At 49.6% G+C, this 22982-nt stretch overlaps 2 protein-coding genes across 5 annotated transcripts in view; one reads left to right on the top strand and one right to left on the bottom strand.

Moving 5' to 3' along the window:
• Positions 1 to 8419, bottom strand: part of SLC27A1 (solute carrier family 27 member 1) — a 57515-nt gene extending 49096 nt beyond the window's left edge. For all 4 annotated transcript variants that reach the window (XM_074530249.1, XM_074530250.1, XM_074530251.1 and 1 more), the window contains exon 1: positions 8242 to 8419. In XM_074530249.1, the coding sequence (XP_074386350.1) occupies positions 8242 to 8408 (167 nt within the window). In that variant the 5' untranslated portion in view covers positions 8409 to 8419. The remainder of the gene's footprint in view (positions 1 to 8241) is intronic.
• Positions 8420 to 15633: 7214 nt separating this feature from the next.
• On the top strand, positions 15634 to 20695 carry NXNL1 (nucleoredoxin like 1; the record flags this gene model as incomplete). Its single annotated transcript, XM_074530274.1, is given in 2 exon segments — positions 15634 to 16372; positions 20629 to 20695. Coding segments are annotated over 2 exon segments (396 nt in total), but the record flags the coding sequence as incomplete, so codon positions are not given.
• Between the last annotated feature and the right edge of the window lie 2287 nt (positions 20696 to 22982).

Here is a 22982-nt window from a genome sequence, read left to right as displayed (position 1 = left end):
TACTTTTCTCCATTTTTAAGCTCTCCAAGGCTCTTTCCCATTATAAACTCATTTTTGGGGAAATTTTCCCCAATTTCCATTATTTTTTTGGGGAGAATTTCCATTTTTTCTGGGATTTTTGGGCAATTTTCCATGAGAATTTGGGTATTTTTTCCACATTTTCCTGAATTGTTTTGAGGAGTTTTCCCCATTTTTCCATATTTTTGGGAGTTTTTACACTTTCCATTATTTTGGGGGATTTTTCCAGGTTTTCCACGATTATTTTGGCCACTTTTCCACATTTTCCCTGATTTTTGGGGGTTTCAATGTTTTCCATTATTTTGAGGGAATTTTCCACATTTTCCAGGATTTTTTTTTTTAATTTTCCCAAATTTTCCATTAATTTTTGGGGGGGATTTCCCACATTTTCCATTATTTTTTTGTGGTTTTTTCTCTACTTTTCTCCATTTTTAAGCTCTCCAAGGCTTTTTCCCATTATAAACTCAATTTTGGGGAAATTTTCCCCATTTTCCATGATTTTTTTGGGGAGAATTTCCATTTTTTTCTGGGATTTTTGGGCATTTTATCCATGAGAATTTGGGTATTTTTTCCACATTTTCCTGAATTGTTTTGAGGAGTTTTCCCCATTTTTCCATGTTTTTGGGAGGTTTCTACACTTTCCATTATTTTGGGGTGTTTTCCACGATTATTTTGGCCACTTTTCCAAATTTTCCCTGATTTTGAGAGGGTTTCAATGTTTTTCATTATTTTGAGGGAATTTTCCACATTTTCCAGGATTTTTTTTTTTTTAATTTTCCAAAATTTTCCATTATTTTGGGGGGGATTTCCCACATTTTCCATTATTTTTTGTGGTTTTTTCTCTACTTTTCTCCATTTTTAAGCTCTCCAAGGCTTTTTCCCATTATAAACTCATTTTTGGGGAAATTTTCCCCATTTCCATGATTTTTTTGGGGAGAATTTCCATTTTTTCTGGGATTTTTGGGCATTTTTTCCATGATAATTTGGGTATTTTTTCCACATTTTTTTGAGGAGTTTTCCCCATTTTTCCTTATTTTTGGGAGGTTTTTACACTTTCCATTATTTTGGGGTGTTTTCCATGATTATTTTGGCCACTTTCTTACATTTTCCATTTTTTTTGGTCTTTTTTCTCAATTTCCCCCTTTTTTTTTTTTGCTGTTTTTAACAAAACCTCACCCCCCTAAATTTTCCCTCCGAGTTTTTCCCCTAAAATTTTAATCAGGACCCCAAAAAAAAGGCCGGAATTGGGAATTTTCCCTTTTTCCTTTTCTTTCTTCCCACCCGGAAAATCAGGGAATTGTCGAGGCCAGAAAAGTTGGAAAAATCCCAAATTCCCTTTTTTTTAGGGCTCCCGGGGAATTTGGAGCTGAAATTTTTTGGCAGAGGGAACAGAGGAGCCTTTGAGGAATCCAAAAAAAAATAAAATAAAAGGAGTTTTGTTCTCCTGGATTTGGGGTTTTTTGGGGTTCCCAGGGGGAGAAAAGGGAAATTTTGGGGGTTTTGGGATGAAATCTGGGGGATTTTTAGGGGGAAAATCCAAATTTTGGGGGGCAAATCCCAAATTTAGAGGGGATTTTTAGGGGAAAATCCAAATTTTAGGGGGGATTTTTAATAGGGAATCCAAATTTTGGGGGGGAAAATCCCAAATTTAGGGGGATTTTTAGAGGCAAATCCCAAATTTAGGGGGATTTTTAGGAGGAAATCCAAATTTTAGGGGGGATTTTTAATAGGGAATCCCAACTTTGGGGGGCAAATCCCAATTTTTTAGTGGGATTTTTAGGGGGAAATCCCAATTTTAGGGGGATTTCTCATTTTTTGGGGTTCCCAGGGGGAGAAAATGGAAAATTTTGGGGGTTTTGGGATGAAATCTGGGGGATTTTTAGGGGGAAAATCCAAATTTTGGGGGGCAAATCCCAAATTTAGAGGGGATTTTTTGGGTAAATCCCAAATTTTAGGGGGGATTTTTAATGGGGAATCCTAATTTTGGGGGGCAAATCCCAAATTTGGGGGAATTTTTATGGGGAAATCCCAAATTTTAGGGGGGATTTTTAATGGGGAATCCTAATTTTGGGGAGCAAATCCCATTTTTAGGGGGATTTTAAGGGAGATCCCAATTTTAGTGGGATTTTTAGGGGGAAATCCCAATTTTGGGGGGATTTCTCATTTTTTGGGGTTCCCAGGGGAAGAAAAGGGAAATTTTGGGGGTTTTGGGATGAAATTTTAGGGGGATTTTTAGGGGGAAAATCCAAATTTTGGGGGGCAAATCCCAAATTTAGGGGGATTTTTAGGGGGAAAATCCAAATTTTAGGGGGGATTTTTAATGGGGAATCCTAATTTTGGGGAGCAAATCCCAATTTTAGTGGGATTTTTAGGGGGAAATCCCAAATTTAAGGGGATTTCTCATTTTTTGGGGAAATCCCAGGGGGAGAAAAGGGAAATTTTGGGGTTTTGGGATGAAATCTGGGGGATTTTTAGGGGGAAAATCCAAATTTTGGGGGGCAAATCCCAAATTTAGAGAGGATTTTTTGGGGAAATCCCAAATTTTAGGGGGATTTTTAATAGGGAATCCTAATTTTGGGGGCAAATCCCAAATTTGGGGGAATTTTTATGGGGAATATAAATTTTGGGGGGATTTTAAGGGGAGATCCCAAATTTTAGGGGGATTTTTAGGAGGAAATCCCAATTTTAGGGGGGATTTTTAATGGGGAATCCTAATTTTGGGGGGCAAATCCCAATTTTAGGGGGATTTTAAGGGGAGATCCCAATTTTGGGGGGAATTTCTCATTTTTTGGGGTTCCCATGGGGAGAAAAGGGAAAATTTTGGGGGTTTTGGGATGAAATCTGGGGATTTTTAGGGGGGAAATCCAAATTTTGGGGGGCAAATCCCAAATTTAGGGGGATTTTTTTGGGGAGATCCCAAATTTTAGGGGGGATTTTTAATGGGGAATCCTAATTTTGGGGAGCAAATCCCAATTTTAGGGGGATTTTAAGGGGAGATCCCGATTTTAGTGGGATTTTTAGGGGAAAATCCCAATTTTGGGGGGATTTCTCATTTTTTGGGGTTCCCATGGGGAGAAAAAGGAAAATTTTGGGGGTTTTGGGATGAAATCTGGGAGATTTGGGGAATTTTAGGGGGATTTTTAAGGGGAAATCCCAATTTTGGGGGGCAAATCCCAATTTTAGAGGGGATTTTTAAGGGAAATCCCAATTTTTTTTGGAGGATTTTTAGGGGTGATCTTTGTGGAGATCCCAATTCCTGCCAAAGAAAACCCCAAATTTTGGGGGAAAAGGAAAATTCCTGATTTTAGGAGGCCCCAAATCCATGGGAAAAAGGGGGACCCCAACCCCTGGGGGTGAGGGGAGCGCCAAATCCTTGGGAATTTTGGGGGAAAAAAAGGGAAATCCTGGTTTGGGGGGGGGGTAAAATCCATGGAATTGGCAGGGGCAGGTTTGGGGTCAAAGTCAGGAATTTGGGGTCAGAATTGGGGGTTTGGGGTCAGGTTTGGGGTCAGGTTTGGGGTTTTTGGGTCAGGTTTGGGGTCAAAGTCAGGAGTTTGGGGTCAAGGTCAGTTTTGGGGGTTTGGGGTCAGGATTGGAGTCAAGGTCGGGGATTTGGGGTCAGAATTGGAATTTTGGGGTCAGGTTTGGGGTCAGAATTGGAATTTTGGGGTCAGGTTTGGGGTCAAGGTTGGGGATTTGGGGTCAGGGTCAGTTTTGGGGTTTTTTTTGGTCAGGTTTGGGATCAAGGTCGGGGATTTGGGGTCAGGTTTGGAGTTTTGGGGTCAGGTTTGGGGTTTTAGGGTCAGTTTTGGGGTTTTTGGGGTCAGAATTGGAGTTTTGGGGTCAGTTTTGGGGTTTTTGGGTCAGGTTTGGGGTCAGAGTCAGTTTTGGGGGTTTGGGGTCAGGATTGCAGTCAAGGTTGGGGATTTGGGGTCAGAATTGGAGTTTTGGGGTCTGGTTTGCAGTTTGGGGTCAGGATTGGGGTCAGTTTTGGGGGTTTTAGGGTCAGGTTTGGGGTTTTTGGGTCAGGTTTGGGGTCAAAGTCAAGGGTTTGGGGTCAAGGTCAGTTTTGGGGGTTTGGGGTCAGGATTGGAGTCAAGGTCGGGGATTTGGGGTCAGAATTGGAATTTTGGGGTCAGGTTTGGGGTCAAGGTTGGGGATTTGGGGTCAGAATTGGAGTTTTGGGGTCTGGTTTGCAGTTTGGGGTCAGGATTGGGGTCAGTTTTGGGGGTTTTAGGGTCAGGTTTGGGGTTTTTGGGTCAGTTTTGGGGTCAAAGTCAGGGGTTTGGGGTCAAGGTCAGTTTTGGGGGTTTGGGGTCAGGATTGGAGTCAAGGTCGGGGATTTGGGGTCAGAATTGGAATTTTGGGGTCAGGTTTGGGGTCAAGGTTGGGGATTTGGGGTCAGAATTGGAGTTTTGGGGTCTGGTTTGCAGTTTGGGGTCAGGATTGGGGTCAGTTTTGGGGGTTTTAGGGTCAGGTTTGGGGTTTTTGGGTCAGTTTTGGGGTCAAAGTCAGGGGTTTGGGGTCAAGGTCAGTTTTGGGGGTTTGGGGTCAGGATTGGAGTCAAGGTGGGGGTTTTGGGGTCAGGTTTGGAGTTTTGGGGTCAGGTTTGGGGTCAGAATTGGGGGTTTGGGGTCAGGCTTGGGGTCAGTTTTGGGGTTTTTAGGTCAGTTTTGGGGTCAGAGTCAGGGGTTTGGGGTCAGGGTCAGTGTTGGGGGTTTGGGGTCAGATTTGGGGGTTTGGGGTCAGATTTGGGGTCAAGGTCAGGGATTTGGGGTCAGGTTTGGGGTCAGTTTTGGGGGTTTGGGGTCAGATTTGGGGGTTTTGGGATCAGATTTGGGGTCAGATTTGGGAGTTTGGGGTCAGATTTGGGGTCAGGGTCAGATTTGGGGTCAGTTTTGGGGGTTTGGGGTCAGGTTTGGGATTTTGGGGTCAGATTTGGGGTCAGATTTGGGGTCAGGGTCAGATTTGGGAGTTTGGGGTCAGGGTCAGATTTGGGGGTTTGGGGTCAGGGTCAGATTTGGGGGTTTGGGGTCAGATTTGGGGGTTTTGGGATCAGATTTGGGGTCAAGGTCAGGGGTTTGAGGTCAGGTTTAGGGGATTTATGGTCAGGTTTGGGGTCAGGGTCAGTTTTGGGGGTTTGGGGTCAGGTTTGGGATCAGATTTGGGGGTTTGGGGTCAAATTTCGGGTCAAGGTCAGGGGTTTGGGGTCAGGTTTGGGATTTTGGGGTCAGGTTTCGGATCAGATTTGGGAGTTTGGGGTCAGGGTCAGTTTTGGGGGTTTGGGGTCAGGTTTGGGATTTTGGGGTCAGATTTGGAGTCAAGGTCAGAGATTTGGGGTCAGGGTCAGTGTTGGGGGTTTGGGGTCAGGTTTGGGGGTTTTAGGATCAGATTTGGGGTCAAGGTCAGGGCTTTGGGGTCAGATTTGGGATTTTGGCGTCAAATTTGAGGTCAAGGCCAGAGGTTTGGGGTCAGGTTTAGGGGATTTATGGTCAGGTTTGGGGTCAGTGTTCGGGGTTTGGGGTCAGATTTGGGATCAGATTTGGGAGTTTGGGGTCAGGGTCAGTTTTGGGGGTTTGGGGTCAGTTTTGGGGGTTTGGGGTCAGTTTTGGGGGTTTGGGGTCAGGTTTGGGTTCAAGTTTGGGGGTTTGGGGTCAAATTTGGGCTCAAGGTCAGAGGTTTGGGGTCAGGGTCAGGTTTGGGGGTTTTGGGGTCAGATTTGGGGGTTTGGGATCAGGTTTGGGGTCAAGGTCAGGGCTTTGGGGTCAGGTTTAGGGGATTTATGGTCAGGTTTGGGGTCAGTGTTCAGGGTTTGGGATCAGATTTGGGAGTTTGGGGTCAAATTTGGGGTCAAGGTCAGAGGTTTGGGGTCAGGTTTGGGGTCAGTTTTGGGATTTTGGGGTCAGGTTTGGGATCAAGGTCAGAGATTTGGGGTCAGGGTCAGTTTTGGGGGTTTGGGGTCAGATTTGGGATTTTGGGGTCAAGGTCAGGGGTTTGGGATCAGGGTCAGTTTGGGGGGTTTTGGGGTCAGGGGGTTCAGGAGGGTCAGAATGGTCAGAGTTTGGGGTCAGAATTTGGGGTTTGGGGTCAGGGGGTTCAGGAGGGTCAGAGTTCAGGGTTTGGGACCAGGGGCTTTGGGGTCAGGAGGGTCAGAGAAGTTGAGGTTTGGGGTCAGGGGCTTTAGGATCAGGGGGTTTAGCATGGTCAGAGTTCAGGATTTGGGGTCGGGGGCTTTAGGATTGGGGCTTTGGGGTCAGGGGGTTCAGGAGGGTCAGGAAGGTCAGAGAAGTTCAGGATTTGGGGTCAGGGTTTGGGGTCAGGGGGTTCAGGAGGGTCAGAATTTGGGGTTTGGAACCAGGGGCTTTGGGGTGAGGGGGTTTTGGAAGGTCAGATTTAAGGTTTTGGGGTCAGGGGGGTTTAGCATGGTCAGAGTTTGGGGTTCAGGGTCAGAATTTGGGGTTTGGGGTCAGGGGGTTCAGGAAGGTCAGAGTTTGGGGTCAGGGGCTTTGGGGTCAGGGGGTTCAGGAGGGTCAGAAGAGTTCAGGGGTTTGGGGTCAGGGATTTGGGATGGTCAGAGTTTGGGGTCAGGGGGTTTGGGGTCAGTGGATTTAGAAGGGTCAGAATTAAGGGTTTGGAGTCACGGATTTGGGGTCAGGGGGTTTAGGATGGTCAGAGTTCAAGGTTTGGGGTCAGGGGGTTCAGGAAATTCAGAATTTGGGGGTTGGGGTCGGGGGGTTTGGGACAAGGGGGTTTGAGAGGATCAGAATTTGGGGTTTAGGGTCAGGAGGGTCAGAAGAGTTCAGGATTTGGGGTCGGGGGCTTTGGGATTGGGGCTTTGGGGTCAGGGGGTTCAGAAGGGTCAGAATGGTCAGAGTTTGGGGTTTGGGGTCAGAATTTGGGGTTTGGGGTCAGGGGGTCAGTTTTGGGGTCAGGGGGTTCAGGAGGGCCAGAGTTCAGGGTTTGGGGTCAGGGGCTTTGGGATTGGGGCTTCGGGGTCAGGAGGGTCAGGAAGGTCAGAGAAGTTCAGGGTTTGGGGTCAGGGTTTGGGGTCAGGGTTTGGGGTCAGGGGGTTCAGGAGGGTCAGAATTTGGGGTTTGGGACCAGGGGCTTTGGGGTCAGGGGGTTCAGGAGGGCCAGAGTTCAAGGTTTAGGGTCAGGGCCTTTGGGGTCAGTGGGTTTCTGATGGTCAGAGTTCAGGGTTTGGGGTCAGGGGGTCAGTTTTGGGGTCAGGGGATTCAGGAAGGTCAAAGTTCAGGGTTTGGGGTCAGTGGGTTTAGGATGGTCAGAGGTTTGAGGTCGGGGCCTTGGGGTCAGGGAATTTGGGGTCAGGGGGTTCAGGAGGGTCAGGAAGGGCAGAGTTTGGGGTTTGGGGTCAGAGTTTGGGGTTTGGGGTCAGAGTTTGGGGTTTGGGGTCGGAATTTGGGATTGGGGTTTTTTAGGAGGGTGAGGGAAGTTCAGGCTTTGGGGTCAGCGGGGTCAGCGCCGGCCTTGGGGACAGAGGGGTCAGCGCGGCTCAAAGCGGGGTCACCGGGGGGGTCCTTCCCGGTGTCCCCTCACTGTCCTCGATGTCCCCGAACCCCCCCGGTGTCCCGGTGTCCCCAGCCCCTCCCGGTGTCCCCGGTGACTCACAAGAGGTCTCTCGGTGCGGTTTTCACCAGGATCCGGAGAAGCCGCCATCCCCCGGTTCCCAGGCCCAGCCCCGTCCCCCCGGTGTCCCCAAGCCCTTCCCGGTGTCCCCGGTGTCCCCAAGCTCTTCCCGGTGTCCCCAACCCCGCCCCGGTGTCCCCAGTGTCCCCAAGCCCTTCCCGGTGTCCCGGTGTCCCCGGTGACTCACAAGAGATCTCTCGGTGCCGTTTTCACCAGGATCCGGAGAAGCCGCCACCCCCCGGTTCCCAGGCCCAGTCCCGTCCCCCCGGTGTCCCCAAGCCCTTCCCGGTGTCCCCAAGCCCTTCCCGGTGTCCCCGAACCCCTCCCGGTGACTCACAAGGGATCTCTCGGTGCCGTTTTCATGAGGATCCACGGCAGCCCCGTCCCCCCGGTGTCCCCAGCCCCGTCCCCCCGGTGTCCCCTCACTGTCCCCGGTGTTCCCGAACCCTCCCGGTGTCTCACAAGAGATCTCTCGGTGCCGTTTTCACGACGATCCACGGCAGCCGCCATCCCCCGGTGTCCCCAGCCCCGTCCCCCCGGTGTCCCCAGCCCTTCCCGGTGTCCCCGGTGACTCACAAGAGGTCTCTCGGTGCGGTTTTCACGAGGATCCGGAGCAGCCGCCATCCCCCGGTGCCCAGGCCCAGCCCCAGCGCCGCCGCCGCGCTCCAGCCCCACGGGGCCCCGAGGAGCCGCAGCAGCCCCAGCGAGCCCAGCGAGAGCGCCAACGGCCCCGCGGGGTGCATGGCACCGGTACACCGGGAACACCGGGGCAACGGGGGTGACCGGGAATACCGGGGCAACGGGGGTAACCGGGATTATAGGAGTAACGGGATAACGGGGGTAACCGGGAGTACCAGGGTAATTGGGATAATGGGGTAACGGGAATAACGGGATAACCGGGGCAATGGGGATAACGGGGGTAATGGGATAACGGGGGTAACCGGGATAACGGGGGTGACCGGGATAACAGGTAACGGGAGTAACGGGGTAGCGGGGATGATGGGAGTGACCGGGATAACGGGGTAACCGGGATTACAGGAGTAACGGGAATAACGGGGGTAACCGGGAGTACCAGGGTAATTGGGATAATGGGGTAACGGGAATAACGGGGGTAATGGGGATAACGGAAATACCAGGATAACGGGGGTAATGGGGTAACGGGGGTAACCAGGATATTGGGGGTAACGGGGTCAAGGGGGTAATGGGGATAACCGGGATAACGGGGTAACGGGATAAGGGGGGTAAAGGGACTAACCGGGAACGACGGGGAATCGGCCGGGAACGGGAGCTCAGAGAGGGGAGGGGGAACGGGAACCGGGTGGGGGAACAGCCGGGAACGACGGAGAACCGGCCGGGAAGGAGGATGGGGGAGCGGGGACCGGGATGGAGAACGGAAAGCGGCTCGGAAGGGGAAGCGGGACGGGGCTCTGAGAGCCGGGATGGGGAACGGAGACCGGGATGAGGTGAAGTCGCTAACGGGGACACGGACGGAGCTGGGACGGGGAGGAGCGCCCGGTTCGGGGCTCAGGGAGGGAACCGGGATGGGGGAACGGGAGCCGGGAACCGGCAGCGAGCGGGACTCGGAGAGGCGGCGGCGGCACTGAGGCTCAGGGACCGGGCTGAGGCTGCGGGGCCGGCTCGGGGCTCCGGGGATCGGTTCGACACCGACTTCAGGGCTTCTGGCGGGATCCGGGACGCGGCTCCGGGGCCAGTTCAGGCCTCAGCGGTAGCTCCGGTGGTCGGTTCGGGGCTCCGGGCCCGTTCTGGTTCTCCCCGGGCCCGCTCCGGGGCTCCCGAGGCCTCCCCGGGGCCCTCCCGGCGCGGCCGCGGCTCCGCAGCTGCCGCCGCTCCCGCCCCGCCTCCGCCGCCTCAGGAGAGGCCACGCCCAAAATAGGCGTGGTTCGGAGCAACGGCGCATTTCTATTGGTTGGCAGCGCGGATGGAGGCAGATGATTGGGTGAGGAGAGAGGAGGGGGAAAAGAAGGCGGGGCTAAAATGGAAGATGGGGCGGGGTTATGAAAATATGGGGCGGGGTTAACTGAGCCATGCGCTGTTGGCGCCCCCTAGCGGGGGAGGGGGGGGCGGGAACCCTGCGGGTTTGGGGGGACCCCCAAAATCAAGACCTCTCCAGATCTGTGGACCCCCCAAAATCGGGACCCCACCGCCCTGGAACCCCCAAAATCAGGAGAGCTCCAGGTTTGGGGACCTTCCCAAACCGGGACACCCTAAAATCGGGACCTCTCCAGGTTTGGGACCCCAAAACTGCGACCTTACAGCTCCGGGACCCCCAAAATCAGGACCCCCAAATCAGGGCCTCACAGCCCTGGAACCTTCCCTCCGAACTGGGAGTTTTCGGGCCTAGGACCCCCCCCAAAATGGGGACCCCACAGCCCTGCGACCCCTCCCCAAAACCGGGACCCCCTCCCTGAACCCCCTGTGACCTTGGGGACCCCCAAGACCGGGGACCCCTCCCCAAAACTTAAAACCCCACAACCTCGAGACAAAACCGGGACCTTGGAGACCCCAAAACTGGGACCACAAAGCTTCGGGACCCCTCCCCAAAACCGGGACCTCACAAAACACAAAAACCCCAGAATCCCGGGACCCTCTCCCCAAAACCAAAACCGGGACCCCAAAACCGAGACCCCCTCCCCAAAACCCCACAACCAATCCCGCCCCCCCCCCCCCCCAGGGCCTCAGGGACCCCTCCCCCACCGTCCCGCCCCTCCCCCACCGCGCCGTTAATCGGATTTGCCCCAATCCCAAATCCCAAATCCCAAATCCCAAATCCGAGACCGGAAGCGACCCCGGGGGCTCCACCCTTTAAAAAATCCTTTATTTTTAGGGGGGGTTCCTCCATTTTTTGTTTGGGATTTCCATCCCTTTTTTTTTTGGGATTTCCATCCAATTTTTGGGTGGTTTCACCCAATTTTTAGGGGTTTCCATCCAATTTTTTGGGGGGTTTCTATCCCATTTTTGGCATTTCCATCCATTTTTGGGGGGTTTCCATCAACTTTTTAGGGTTTTCACCCAATTTTTGGGGTTTCCATCCCAATTTCGGGGTTTTCACCCAATTTTTTGAGGTTTCCATCCCAATTTTTAGAGGTTTCCATCCCAATTTCGGGGTTTTCACCCAATTTTTAGGGGTTTCCATCCCAATTTTTTGGGGGGTTTCTATCCCATTTTTGGCATTTCCATCCATTTTTGGGGGGTTTCCATCAACTTTTTAGGATTTTCACCCAATTTTTTAGGGTTTTCACCCAATTTTTCGGGGTTTCCACCCAATTTCGGGGTTTTCACCCATTTTTTGGGGTGTCCATCCCAATTTCGGGGTTTTCACCCAATTTTTTGAGGTTTCCATCCCAATTTTTTGGGGGATCTCCATCCCATTTTTAGGGTTTTCATCCAATTTTTTGGGGTTTACATTAATTTTTTGGTGTTTCCGTCCATTTTTGGGGGGTTCCCATTAGGTTTTGGGGTTTCCATCCCAAGTTTTGGGGTTCCCATCCATTTTTTTGGGATTTCCATCCCAATGTTTGAGGAGTTTTTGCCCCTTTTTATGGGGCTTCCCATCCATTTTTTGGGGTTTCCATCCAATTTTTTGGGATTTCCATCCCATTTTTGGCATTTCCATCCATTTTTGGGGGGTTTCCGTGAACTTTTTAGGGTTTTCACCCAATTTTTTGGGGTTTCCATCCCAATTTCGGGGTTTTCACCCAATTTTTTTGGGGTTTACATCAATTTTTTGATGTTTCCATCCATTTTTGGGGGGCTCCCATTAGGTTTTGGGGTTTCCATCCCAAGTTTTGAGGAGTTTTTGCCCCTTTTTATGGGGCTTCCCATCCAGTTTTTGGGTGGTTTCACCCAATTTTTAGGGGTTTCCATCCCAATTTTTGGGGGGGTTTCTATCCCATTTTTGGCATTTCCATCCATTTTTGGGGGGTTTCCATCAACTTTTTAGGGGTTTCACCCAATTTTTGGGGGTTCCATCCCAATTTCGGGGTTTTCACCCAATTTTTTGAGGTTTCCATCCCAATTTTTTGGGGGGATCTCCATCCCATTTTTAGGGTTTTCACCCAATTTTTTTGGGGTTTACATCAATTTTTTGGTGTTTCCGTCCATTTTTGGGGGGCTCCCATTAGGTTTTGGGGTTTCCATCCCAAGTTTTGAGGAGTTTTTGCCCCTTTTTATGGGGCTTCCCATCCATTTTTGGGGGTTTTCACCCAATTTTTTGGGGGGTTTCTTTCCCATTTTTGGGATTTCCATCCATTTTTGGGGGGTTTCCATCAACTTTTTAGGGTTTTCACCCAATTTTTTGGGGTTTCCATCCAATTTCGGGGTTTTCACCCAATTTTTTGAGGTTTCCATCCCAATTTTTTGGGGGGATCTCCATCCCAATTTCGGGGTTTTCACCCAATTTTTTGGGGTTTACATCAATTTTTTGGTGTTTCCGTCCATATTTGGGGGGTTCCCATTAGGTTTTGGGGTTTCCATCCCAAGTTTTTGGGATTTCCATCCCAACTTTTGAGGAGATTTTGCCCCTTTTTATGGGGCTTCCCATCCATTTTTTGGGGTTTTCACCCAATTTTTTGGGGTTTCCATCCCGTTTTTGAGGGGTTCCATCCATTTTTTGGGGGTTCCCATTAATTTTTGGGGTTTCCATCCCAATTTTTGGGGTTTCCATCCATTTTTGGGGGGTTTCCATCAACTTTTTAGGGTTTTCACCCAATTTTTGGGGTTTCCATCCCAATTTCGGGGTTTTCACCCAATTTTTTGAGGTTTCCATCCCAATTTTTAGAGGTTTCCATCCCAATTTTTTGGGGGGTTTCTATCCCATTTTTGGGATTTCCATCCATTTTTGGGGGGTTTCCATCAACTTTTTAGGATTTTCACCCAATTTTTTAGGGTTTTCACCCAATTTTTGGGGTTTCCATCCCAATTTTTGGGGTTTCCATCCCAATTTCGGGGTTTTCACCCAATTTTTTGAGGTTTCCATCCCAATTTTTTGGGGGGATCTCCATCCCATTTTTAGGGTTTTCACCCAATTTTTTTGGGGTTTACATCAATTTTTTGGTCTTTCCGTCCATTTTTGGGGGGTTCCCATTAGGTTTTGGGATTTCCATCCCAATTTTTGAGGAGTTTTTGCCCCTTTTTATGGGGCTTCCCATCCACTTTTTGGGATTTCCATCCATTTTTGGGGGGTTTCCATCAACTTTTTAGGGTTTTCACCCAATTTTTTGGAGTGTCCATCCCAATTTCGGGGTTTTCACCCAATTTTTGTGGTTTCCATCCCAATTTCGGGGTTTTCACCCAATTTTTGTGGTTTCCATCCCAATTTCGGGGTTTTCACCCCATTTTTTGAGGTTTCCATCCCAATTTTTTGGGGGGATCTCCATCCCATTTTTAGGGTTTTCACCCAATTTTTTGGGGTTTACATCAATTTTTTGGTGTTTCCGTCCATTTTAGGGGGGGTCCCATTAGGTTTTGGGGTTTCCATCCATTTTTTTGGGATTTCCATCCCAATTTTTGAGGAGATTTTGCCCCTTTTTATGGGGCTTCCCATCCATTTTTGGGGGTTTTCACCCAATTTTTTGGGGTTTCCATCCCGTTTTTGAGGGGTTCCATCCATTTTTGGGGGGGTTCCCATTAATTTTTGGGGTTTCCATCCCAATTTTTGGGGTTTCCATCCATTTTTTGGGGGTTTCCATCCATTTTTTGGGAGATTTTCATCCCATTTTTTTGGTTTAATCCCATTTTTTTGGGGGGTATTCATCCCATTTTTTTGGGATTTCCATTCATTTATTTGGGGTTTCAATCCTATTTTTCGGGATAAAATCTCCATTTTCGGGATAAAATCTCCATTTTTGGGATAATTCCCCAACTTTTTGGGATAAATCCCCCATTTTTTGGAATAAAACTCACCATTTTTGGGATAAAAACTCACCATTTTTGGGTTAAACCCCCCCAACCTTTTAGGATAAAATCCCCATTTTTTGGGATAAAATCCCCTTTTTTTGGGGTTAAACCCCCCAATTTTTTAGGATAAAATCCCCATTTTTTGGGATAAAATCCCCATTTTTTTAGGATAAATCCCCATTTTTTTTTAATAAAATCCCCAATTTTTTAGGATAAATTCCCCATTTTTTAATGATAAATTCCCCATTTTTTTGGGATAAAATCCCCATTTTTTTGGAATAAAATACCCAATTTTTTTAGGATAAATTCCCGAATTTTTTGGGGATAAAATCCCCATTTTTTTGGGATAAATTCCCCATTTTTTTGGGATAAAATCCCCATTTTTTTGGAATAAAATCCCCATTTTTTGGGGGGTAAATTCCCCATTTTTGGCCCCCCCATGGCCCTGGGACCCCTCCCCCAGCCCCTCCCGCCCCTCCCCCTCCCCCGCCGTTAATTAACCCGTTAATGAATCCCTTAATTAATCCGCTCGCGGTTAATCCCAGCTCGGCAGGGAGCCGGGAGGGAGCTGCGGCTCCTTTTGGCCGCGATTTTTTGGGAAAAAATTCCCATTTTTCCATCCTTTTTCCTCCAACGGGGCCATTTTTTTTCCGTGATAAATCCCCATTTTTTAGAGAAAAAAAATCTCAATTTTTTTAGAGGAAAAATCTCCATTTTTTAGGAAAAAAAAAATCTCATTTTTTAAGGATAAAATGTCAATTTTTTTAGGGATAAATCCTCATTTTTAGGGGGAAAAAACCTCATTTTTTTAAGGGAAAAAATCTCCGGGATTTCTTAGGGTTTAAACCCCTCTTTTTTTAAGGATAAACTCCTATTTTTTCGGAATCCCCATTTTTTAGGGATAAACCCCCCCGCCCCATTTTTAGCGCTAAAAATTCATTTTTTACTTCCTTAATTGTTATTTTTTATTATTTTAAATTATTTTGATTTTATTATTTTATTATATTTATTTATTTTATTATATTTATTATTTATTATTTATTGTTTTATTATTTTATTATAATTTTATTATTGTTGTTATTATTGCTAGTATTATTATATTATTTTATTATTATATGTTATTATAATTTTATTATTATCACTATTATTACTACTACTACTCTTACTAGAATTATTGCTATTATTGTTTTTTATAATTTTATTATTTTTAGATTATCTAAATGTTAATTATTATTACTGTTAGTATTACTATTACTATTTTTTGACATTTTTATTATTTTAAATAATTGATTTTTATCATTATTACTACTACAATTATCTTTAAATGTTTATTCTTTAAAAATTCTTGGATTTTTATTATTACTATTATTATTTTTAAAAATTTTGTAATTTTCAATTATTGTGATTTTGTTTTTATTACTCTTAGTATTAATATTTTAATTTTAAAAATTTTTAAATTATTGTTTTTTTAATTATTACTGCTATTATTATTTTAAAATATTATTTTAAATTCTTGATTTTCATTATTAATGCTATTATTACTACTACTCTTCTTACTTGTACTCTTATTATTTTTAGAATTTTTATTATTTTAAATTATTGCGATTTTTATTACTATTACTACTACTATTTTATTACTACTACTATATCACTATTATTATTATCCTTTAAATGTTTTTTAAAATAATTTTTTAAATTCCTATTATTCCTATTATAATTTTTATTATTAATTATTATTATTAATTACCCCGATGGCGTGGTCGCTGTTCTCGGGGCGGGAGCCTGGACAATCTTTACCTCTAAACCCTCATTTTTTCCAGCAATAAATTCCCATTTTTTCGGGAATAAACCCCCGGTTTTTTCACCTCTAAACCCCCCAGCTTTCCCTCTAAAAATCCCATTTTTACCTTGAAAAAAATCCCGTTTTCAGCCCTAAAAAAACCAATTTTTTTTGTGACAACCCCCCCATTTTCCGCCATTATTATTATTATTTTTATTTTTATTTTTATTTTTATTTTTATTTTTATTTGTATTTTTATTTTGAAATTATAATTATTAATTACCCTCCCCCTGGGCATGGCGTGGTCGCTGTTCTCGGGGCGGGCGCTGCTTTACCTCTAAACTCTCATCTTTACATTGAAAAATCCCATTTTTACCTCTAAAAACCCCATTTTTTAGTGGCTACACCCCATTTTCCTCCTCATTACCATTACTATTATTACTAATTATTTTTTAACAATATTATTAATTTTCCCCGCCGTTATTTCCATGGCGTGGTCGCTGTTCTCGGGGCGGGCGCTGCTTTACCTCTAAACTCTCATCTTTACATTGAAAAATCCCATTTTTACCTCAAAAAACCCCAGTTTTTTAGTGACAACCCCCCATTTTTTCTCCCCATTACCATTACTATTATTACTAATTATTTTTAAATAATATTATTAATTTTCCCCGCCGTTATTTCCATGGCGTGGGCGCTGTTCTCGGGGCGGGCGCTGCTGTGGCGGCGCTCGGAGCGGCGCCTGGACACGGAGCGGGAGCTGCGCGCGGCGCTGGACAACCGGCTCGTGCTGCTCTTCTTCGGCGCCGCGCGCTGCCCGCGCTGCCGCGAGTTCGAGCCCCGCCTGCGCCGCTTCTGGAGCCGCCTCACCGACCCCGCGCACGTGGAGCGGCCCGAGCAGCTGCGCCTCGTGTACCTGGGGCAGGACGGGTGTGAGAGAGAGCACCGGGAGTACCTGAGGGCCATGCCCCGCACCTGGATGGCGCTGCCCTACCGGGACGCTGCATTCGGCAGGTGAGCACAGGTGGGACAGGTGAGGGGACACGTGTGGGGACAGGAGCACAGAGAGTACCTGAGGGCCGTGCCCCGCACCTGGATGGCGCTGCCCTACCGGCACGCTGCATTCGGCAGGTGAGGGACAGGTGGGGACAGGTGGGACAGACACAGGTGAGGGACAGGCGGGGACACCTTTGGTAGGTGAGGGACAGGTGGGGATGGGTGGGACAGGTGGCAAAGATGAATGGAATACGTGGGGACAAGTGGGACAGGTGAGAACACCTTTGGCAGGTGAGGGACAGGCGGGGACATCTTTGGTAGGTGAGGGACAGGTGGGGATGGGTGGGACAGGCAGGAACACCTTTGGGAGGTGAGGGACAGGTTGGAACAGCTGTGATAGGTAAGGAACGGGTGGGAAGGATGAATGGAACAGGTGGGGACAGCTGGGAAATGTGGGGACAGCTTGGACAGATGGAACGGGTGAGGATGGGTATGGCCACCTTTGGTAGGTGAGGGACAGGTGGGACAGACACAGGTGGGGACAGGTGGGAAAAGCTTTGGCAGGTGAGTGGACAGGCGGGCCAGGTGGGGATGCCTTTGGTAGGTAAGGAAAGGGTGGGGACAGGTGGGGACAGCTTTGGTAGGTGAGGGACAGGTGGGAAGGATGAAAGGAACAGGTGGGACAGGTGGGACAGGAGCAGCTGTGCCTGGTGTACCTAGGCCAGGACAGGTGTGAGAGAGAGCACCGGGAGTACCTGAGGGCCATGCCCCGCACCTGGATGGCACTGCCCTACCGGGACGCTGCATTCGGTAGGTGAGGGACAGGTGAGGGACAGGTAGGAATAGCTTTGGCAAGTGAGGGACACGTGGGGACACCTTTGGTAGGTGAGGGACAAGTGGGAAGGATGAAAGGAACAGGTGGGACAGGTGGGACAGGAGCAGCTGTGCCTGGTGTACCTGGGGCAGGAGAGGTGTGAGAGGGAGCACTGGGAGTACCTGAGGGCCATGCCCCGCACCTGGATGGCGCTGCCCTACCGGGACGCTGCGTTCGGCAGGTGAGGGACAGGTGAGGGACAGGTAGGAATAGCTTTGGCAAGTGAGGGACAGGCGGGGACACCTTTGGTAGGTGAGGGACAGGTGGGGACAGGTGGGGACATCTTTGCTAGGTGAGGGACAGGTGGGGATGGGTGGGACAGGTGGCAAGGATGAATGGAATACGTGGGGACAAGTGGGACAGGTGAGAACACCTTTGGCAGGTGAGGGACAGATGGGAAACCTATGATAGGTAAGGAACAGGTGGGGACAGGCGGGGACACCTTTGGCAGGTGAGGGACAGGTGGGAAACCTATGATAGGTAAGGAACAGGTGGGGACAGGCGGGGACACCTTTGGCAGGTGAGGGACAGGTGGGAAACCTATGATAGGTAAGGAACAGGTGGGGACAGGCGGGGACACCTTTGGCAGGTGAGGGACAGGTGGGAAACCTATGATAGGTAAGGAACAGGTGGGGACAGGCAGGGGACACCTTTGGGAGGTGAGGGACAGGTGGGGACAGGTGGGACAGGTGAGGGACAGGTGGGGATGGGTGGGACAGGTGGGAACACCTTTGGCAGGTGAGGGACAGGTGGGGACATCTTTGGGAGGTGGGACAGACACAGGTGAGGGACAGGTGGGACAGGTGGGGAGGATGCATGGAACAGGTGGGGACAGGTGAGGACACTTTTGGTAGGTGAGGGACAGGTGGGGACAGGTGGGACAAGTAAGGGACAGGCGGGACACTGTGGTGGGTGAGAACAGGTGGAGATGGGTGGGGACAGGTGGGGATGGTGCAGTCACCTCCAACAGGTGAGGGACAGGTGGAAACAGAGGGCAGGGGGGTGGAGGGTCCAGGTCCCACCTCCCATCCCCAAATCCCACTCTCAATCCTATTTTCCCCATTTCCCCCCCGCTTTTCCCATTTTCCCCCTCTTCTTCCCCATCCCCCAATTCCATTTCCCCATTTTTCCCATTTTCCTAATTCCTCGACATTTCCCATTTCCCCCTCTTTCTCCCATTTCCCAAATCCCCCCATAGTTCCCATTTTCCCCCCCATATTTCCCCCATTCCCCCCTTTTCCCCATCATTTCCCCCCATCATTTCCTCCTCATTTTCACCCCATTTTTGCCTCATTTTCCCCCATTTCCCCAATCCCCAAATCCCCCCATATTTCCCATTTTTCTGAATTTTCCCCCATCCCTAAATCCCCCCATTTTTGTCATTCCCCCCCTTTCTTCCCTCCTTTTTTCCTTCCTTTCCCCCCTCTTTCCCCCATCATTTTCCCCCATTTCCCCCCCCTTTCCCCCCCATTTCCCCAATCCCAAATTCCCTCATATTTCTCATTTCCCTCCATATTTTGCCCCATTTTCCCCCCAAATTTTACCCCATTTTTCCCTCTTTTGCCCCCCAAAATTTCCAATTTTTTCTGTATTTTTCCCCCACAGGGAGCTGGCAGATCATTTCGGGGTGTCTCAGCTCCCGGCCATGCTGGTTCCCCATTTCCCTGTGTCCCCATTTTCCCCATTTCCCCATTCCCAAATTCCCCCATATTTCCCATTCTTCTGAATTTCCCCATTTCTCCCCATTTTCCTCCTTTGCCCCCTTTTTTTCCTCCCATTTCCCCCCCTTTTCCCGATAATTTCCCCCCCATTTCTTCCCCATTTCCCCCCCATTCCCCCCCATATTTTCTCCCCTTTTCCCAACCCCTAAATTTACTAATATTTCCCATTTTCTGAATTTCCCCCCATTTTTCAGAATTTTCCCCATTTCCCCAATCCCAAATTCCCCCGTATTTCCCCCCATTTTTCTGAATTTACCCCCATTTTCCCCCCATATTTTCCCCCATTTTTCCCCAAATTTCCCCATTTTTCTGAGTTTTTCCCCCATTATTTCCCCTCAGGGAGCTGGCAGACCGTTTCGGGGTGTCGGATCTCCCGGCCGTGCTGGTCCTGGCTCCCAGCGAGGCTGTGTTGGTTCCCCATCCCCTGGTTCCCCATTTCCCCCTTTTCCCCCCATTTCACCAATCCCAAATTCCCTATTTTTCCCATTTTTCTGTATTTTCCCCCTCAGGGAGCTGGCTGACCGTTTCAGGGTGTCGGATCTCCCGCCTGTGCTGCTCCTGGCTCCCAGCGGGGCCGTGCTGGTTCCCCATCCCCTGGTTCCCCATTTTTCCCCAAATTTCCCCATTTTTCTGAGTTTTCCCCCAAATTTCCCATTTTTCTGTATGTTTTCCCCTCAGGGAGCTGGCTGACCATTTCGGGGTGTTGGATCTCCCCACTGTGCTGCTCCTGGCTCCCAGCGGTTCCGTGCTGGTTCCCCATCCCCTGGTTCCACATTTACCCCATTTCCCCCTTTTTCCCCCATTTCCCCAACCCTAAATTTCCCCATTTTTCTGTATGTTTCCCCCTCAGGGAGCTGGCTGACCATTTCGGGGTGTCGGATCTCCCCACTGTGCTGCTCCTGGCTCCCAGCGGGGCCGTGTTGGTTCCCCATCCCCTGGTTCCCCATTAACCCCATTTCCCCCCTTTTTCCCCCATTTCACCAATCCCAAATTCCCTATTTTTCCCATTTTTCTGTATTTTCTCCCTCAGGGAGCTGGCTGACCATTTCGGGGTGTCGGATCTCCCGGCCGTGCTGGTCCTGGCTCCCAGTGGGGCCGTGCTGGTTCCCCATCCCCTGGTTCCCCATTTTTCCCCAAATTTCCCCATTTTTCTGAGTTTTCCCCCAAATTTCCCATTTTTCTGTATGTTTCCCCTCAGGGAGCTGGCAGACCGTTTCGGGGTGTCGGATCTCCCCCACCGTGCTGTTCCTGGCTCCCAGCGGGGGCCGTGCTGGTTCCCCATCCCCTGGTTCCCCATTTACCCCATTTCCCCCTTTTTCCCCCATTTCACCAATCCCAAATTCCCTATTTTTCCCATTTTTCTGTATTTTCCCCTCAGGGAGCTGGCAGACCGTTTCGGGGTGTTGGATCTCCCGCCCGTGCTGGTCCTGGCTCCCAGCGGGGCCGTGCTGGTTCCCCATTCCCTGTTTCACCATTTTTCCCCAAATTTCCCCATTTTTCTAAGTTTTTCCCCATTATTTCCCCTCAAGGAGCTGGCAGACCGTTTTGGGGTGTCTCAGTTGCCCGCCAGGCTGGTCCTGGCTCCCAGCAGGACCGTGCTGGTTCCCCATTCCCTGGTTCCCCATTTTTCCCCAAATTTCCCCATTTTTCTGAGTTTTCCCCCATAATTTCCCCCTCAGGGAGCTGGCAGACCGTTTCGGGGTGTCGGATCTCCCGGCCATGGTGGTGCTGGCCCCCAGCGGTTCCGTGCTGGTTCCCCATTGCCTGGTTCCCCATTTACCCCATTTCCCCCTCTTTCCCCCATTTCTCCAATCCTAAATTTCCCCATTTTTCTGAGTTTTCCCCTCAGGGAGCTGGCAGACCATTTCGGAGTGTTGGATCTCCCGGCCGTGCTGGTCCTGGCTCCCAGCAGGGCTGTGATGGTTCTCCCTTCCCTGGTTCACCATTTTTCCCCAAATTTCCCCATTTTTCTGAGTTTTTCCCCCAAATTTCCCATTTTTCTGTATGTTTTCCCCTCAGGGAGCTGGCAGACCGTTTCGGGGTGTCTCAGTTGCCCGCCGTGCTGGTCCTGGCTCCCAGTGAGGCCGTGCTGGTTCCCCATCCCCTGGTTCCCCATTTACCCCATTTCCCCCTTTTTCCCCCATTTCACCAATCCCAAATTCCCTATTTTCCCCATTTTTCTATATTTTCCCCATAGGGAGCTGGCTGACCATTTGGGGTGTCTCAGCTCCCTGCCGTGCTGGTCCTGGCCCCCAGTGAGGCCGTGATGGTTCCCCCTTCCCTGGTTCCCCATTTTTCTCCAAATTTCCCCATTTTTCTGAGTTTCCCCCCAAATTTCCCATTTTTCTGTATGTTTCCCCTCAGGGAGCTGGCAGACCGTTTCGGGGTGTCGGATCTCCCGGCCGTGCTGGTCCTGGCTCCCAGCAGGACCGTGCCGGTTTCCCCTCCCCTGTTTCACCATTTTTCCCCAAATTTCCCCATTTTTCTGAGTTTTCCCCCATTATTTCCCCTCAGGGAGCTGGCAGACCGTTTCGGGGTGTCGGATCTCCCGGCCGTGGTGGTGCTGGCCCCCAGCGGGGCTGTGATGGTTCTCCCTTCCCTGGTTCCCCATTTTTCCCCAAATTTCCCAATTTTTCTGAGTTTTCCCCCAGTATTTCCCCTATAGGGAGCTGGCAGGACCGTTTTGGGGTGTTGGATCTCCTGGTCCTGGCTCCCAGCAGGGCCGTGCTGGTTCCCCATCCCCTGGTTCCCCATTAACGCCATTTCCCCAGTCCAAATTTCCCCCATTTTCTGAGTTTTTCCCCCAAATTTCCCATTTTTCTGTATTTTCCCCCTCAGGGAGCTGGCAGACCGTTTTGGGGTGTCGGATCTCCCGCCCGTGCTGGTCCTGGCTCCCAGTGGGGCCGTGCTGGTTCCCCCCTTCCCTGGTTCCCCATTTTTCTCCAAATTTCCCCATTTTTCTGAGTTTTCCCCCCAAATTTCCCATTTTTCTGTATGTTTTCCCCTCAGGGAGCTGGCAGACCGTTTCGGGGTGTCTCACTTGCCCGCCAGGCTGGTCCTGGCTCCCAGCGAGGCTGTGCTGGTTCCCCATCCCCTGGTTCCCCATTTACCCCATTTTTCACTCATTTCACCAATCCCAAATTCCCTATTTTTCCTATTTTTCTATATTTTCCCCATAGGGAGCTGGCTGACCATTTGGGGTGTCTCAGCTCTCGGCCGTGCTGGTCCTGGCCCCCAGTGAGGCCGTGCTGGTTCCCCATTGCCTGTTTCACCATTTTTTCCCATTTTGCTGAATTTCCTCCCATTTTTCCCCCATATTTTCCCCCATTTTTCCCCAAATTTCCCATTTTTCTGAGTTTTCCCCCTCAGGGAGCTGGCAGACCGTTTCAGGGTGTCGGATCTCCCGCCCGTGCTGGTCCTGGCTCCCAGTGGGGCCGTGCTGGTTCCCCCCTTCCCTGGTTCCCCATTTTTCTCCAAATTTCCCCATTTTTCTGAGTTTTCCCCCCAAATTTCCCATTTTTCTGTATGTTTTCCCCTCAGGGAGCTGGCAGACCGTTTCGGGGTGTCTCACTTGCCCGCCAGGCTGGTCCTGGCTCCCAGCGAGGCTGTGCTGGTTCCCCATCCCCTGGTTCCCCATTTACCCCATTTTTCACTCATTTCACCAATCCCAAATTCCCTATTTTTCCTATTTTTCTATATTTTCCCCATAGGGAGCTGGCTGACCATTTGGGGTGTCTCAGCTCTCGGCCGTGCTGGTCCTGGCCCCCAGTGAGGCCGTGCTGGTTCCCCATTGCCTGTTTCACCATTTTTTCCCATTTTGCTGAATTTCCTCCCATTTTTCCCCCATATTTTCCCCCATTTTTCCCCAAATTTCCCATTTTTCTGAGTTTTCCCCCTCAGGGAGCTGGCAGACCGTTTCGGGGTGTTGGATCTCCCGCCCGTGCTGGTCCTGGCTCCCAGCGGGGCTGTGCTGGTTCCCCATTCCCTGGTTCCCCATTTTTCCCCAAATTTCCCCATTTTTCTGAGTTTTTCC

The sequence above is a fragment of the Zonotrichia albicollis genome, chromosome 32 (genome assembly GCF_047830755.1).
Source record: "Zonotrichia albicollis isolate bZonAlb1 chromosome 32, bZonAlb1.hap1, whole genome shotgun sequence".
Lineage (NCBI taxonomy): Eukaryota > Metazoa > Chordata > Aves > Passeriformes > Passerellidae > Zonotrichia > Zonotrichia albicollis.
This window is presented reverse-complemented; position numbering and strand designations above follow the sequence as displayed.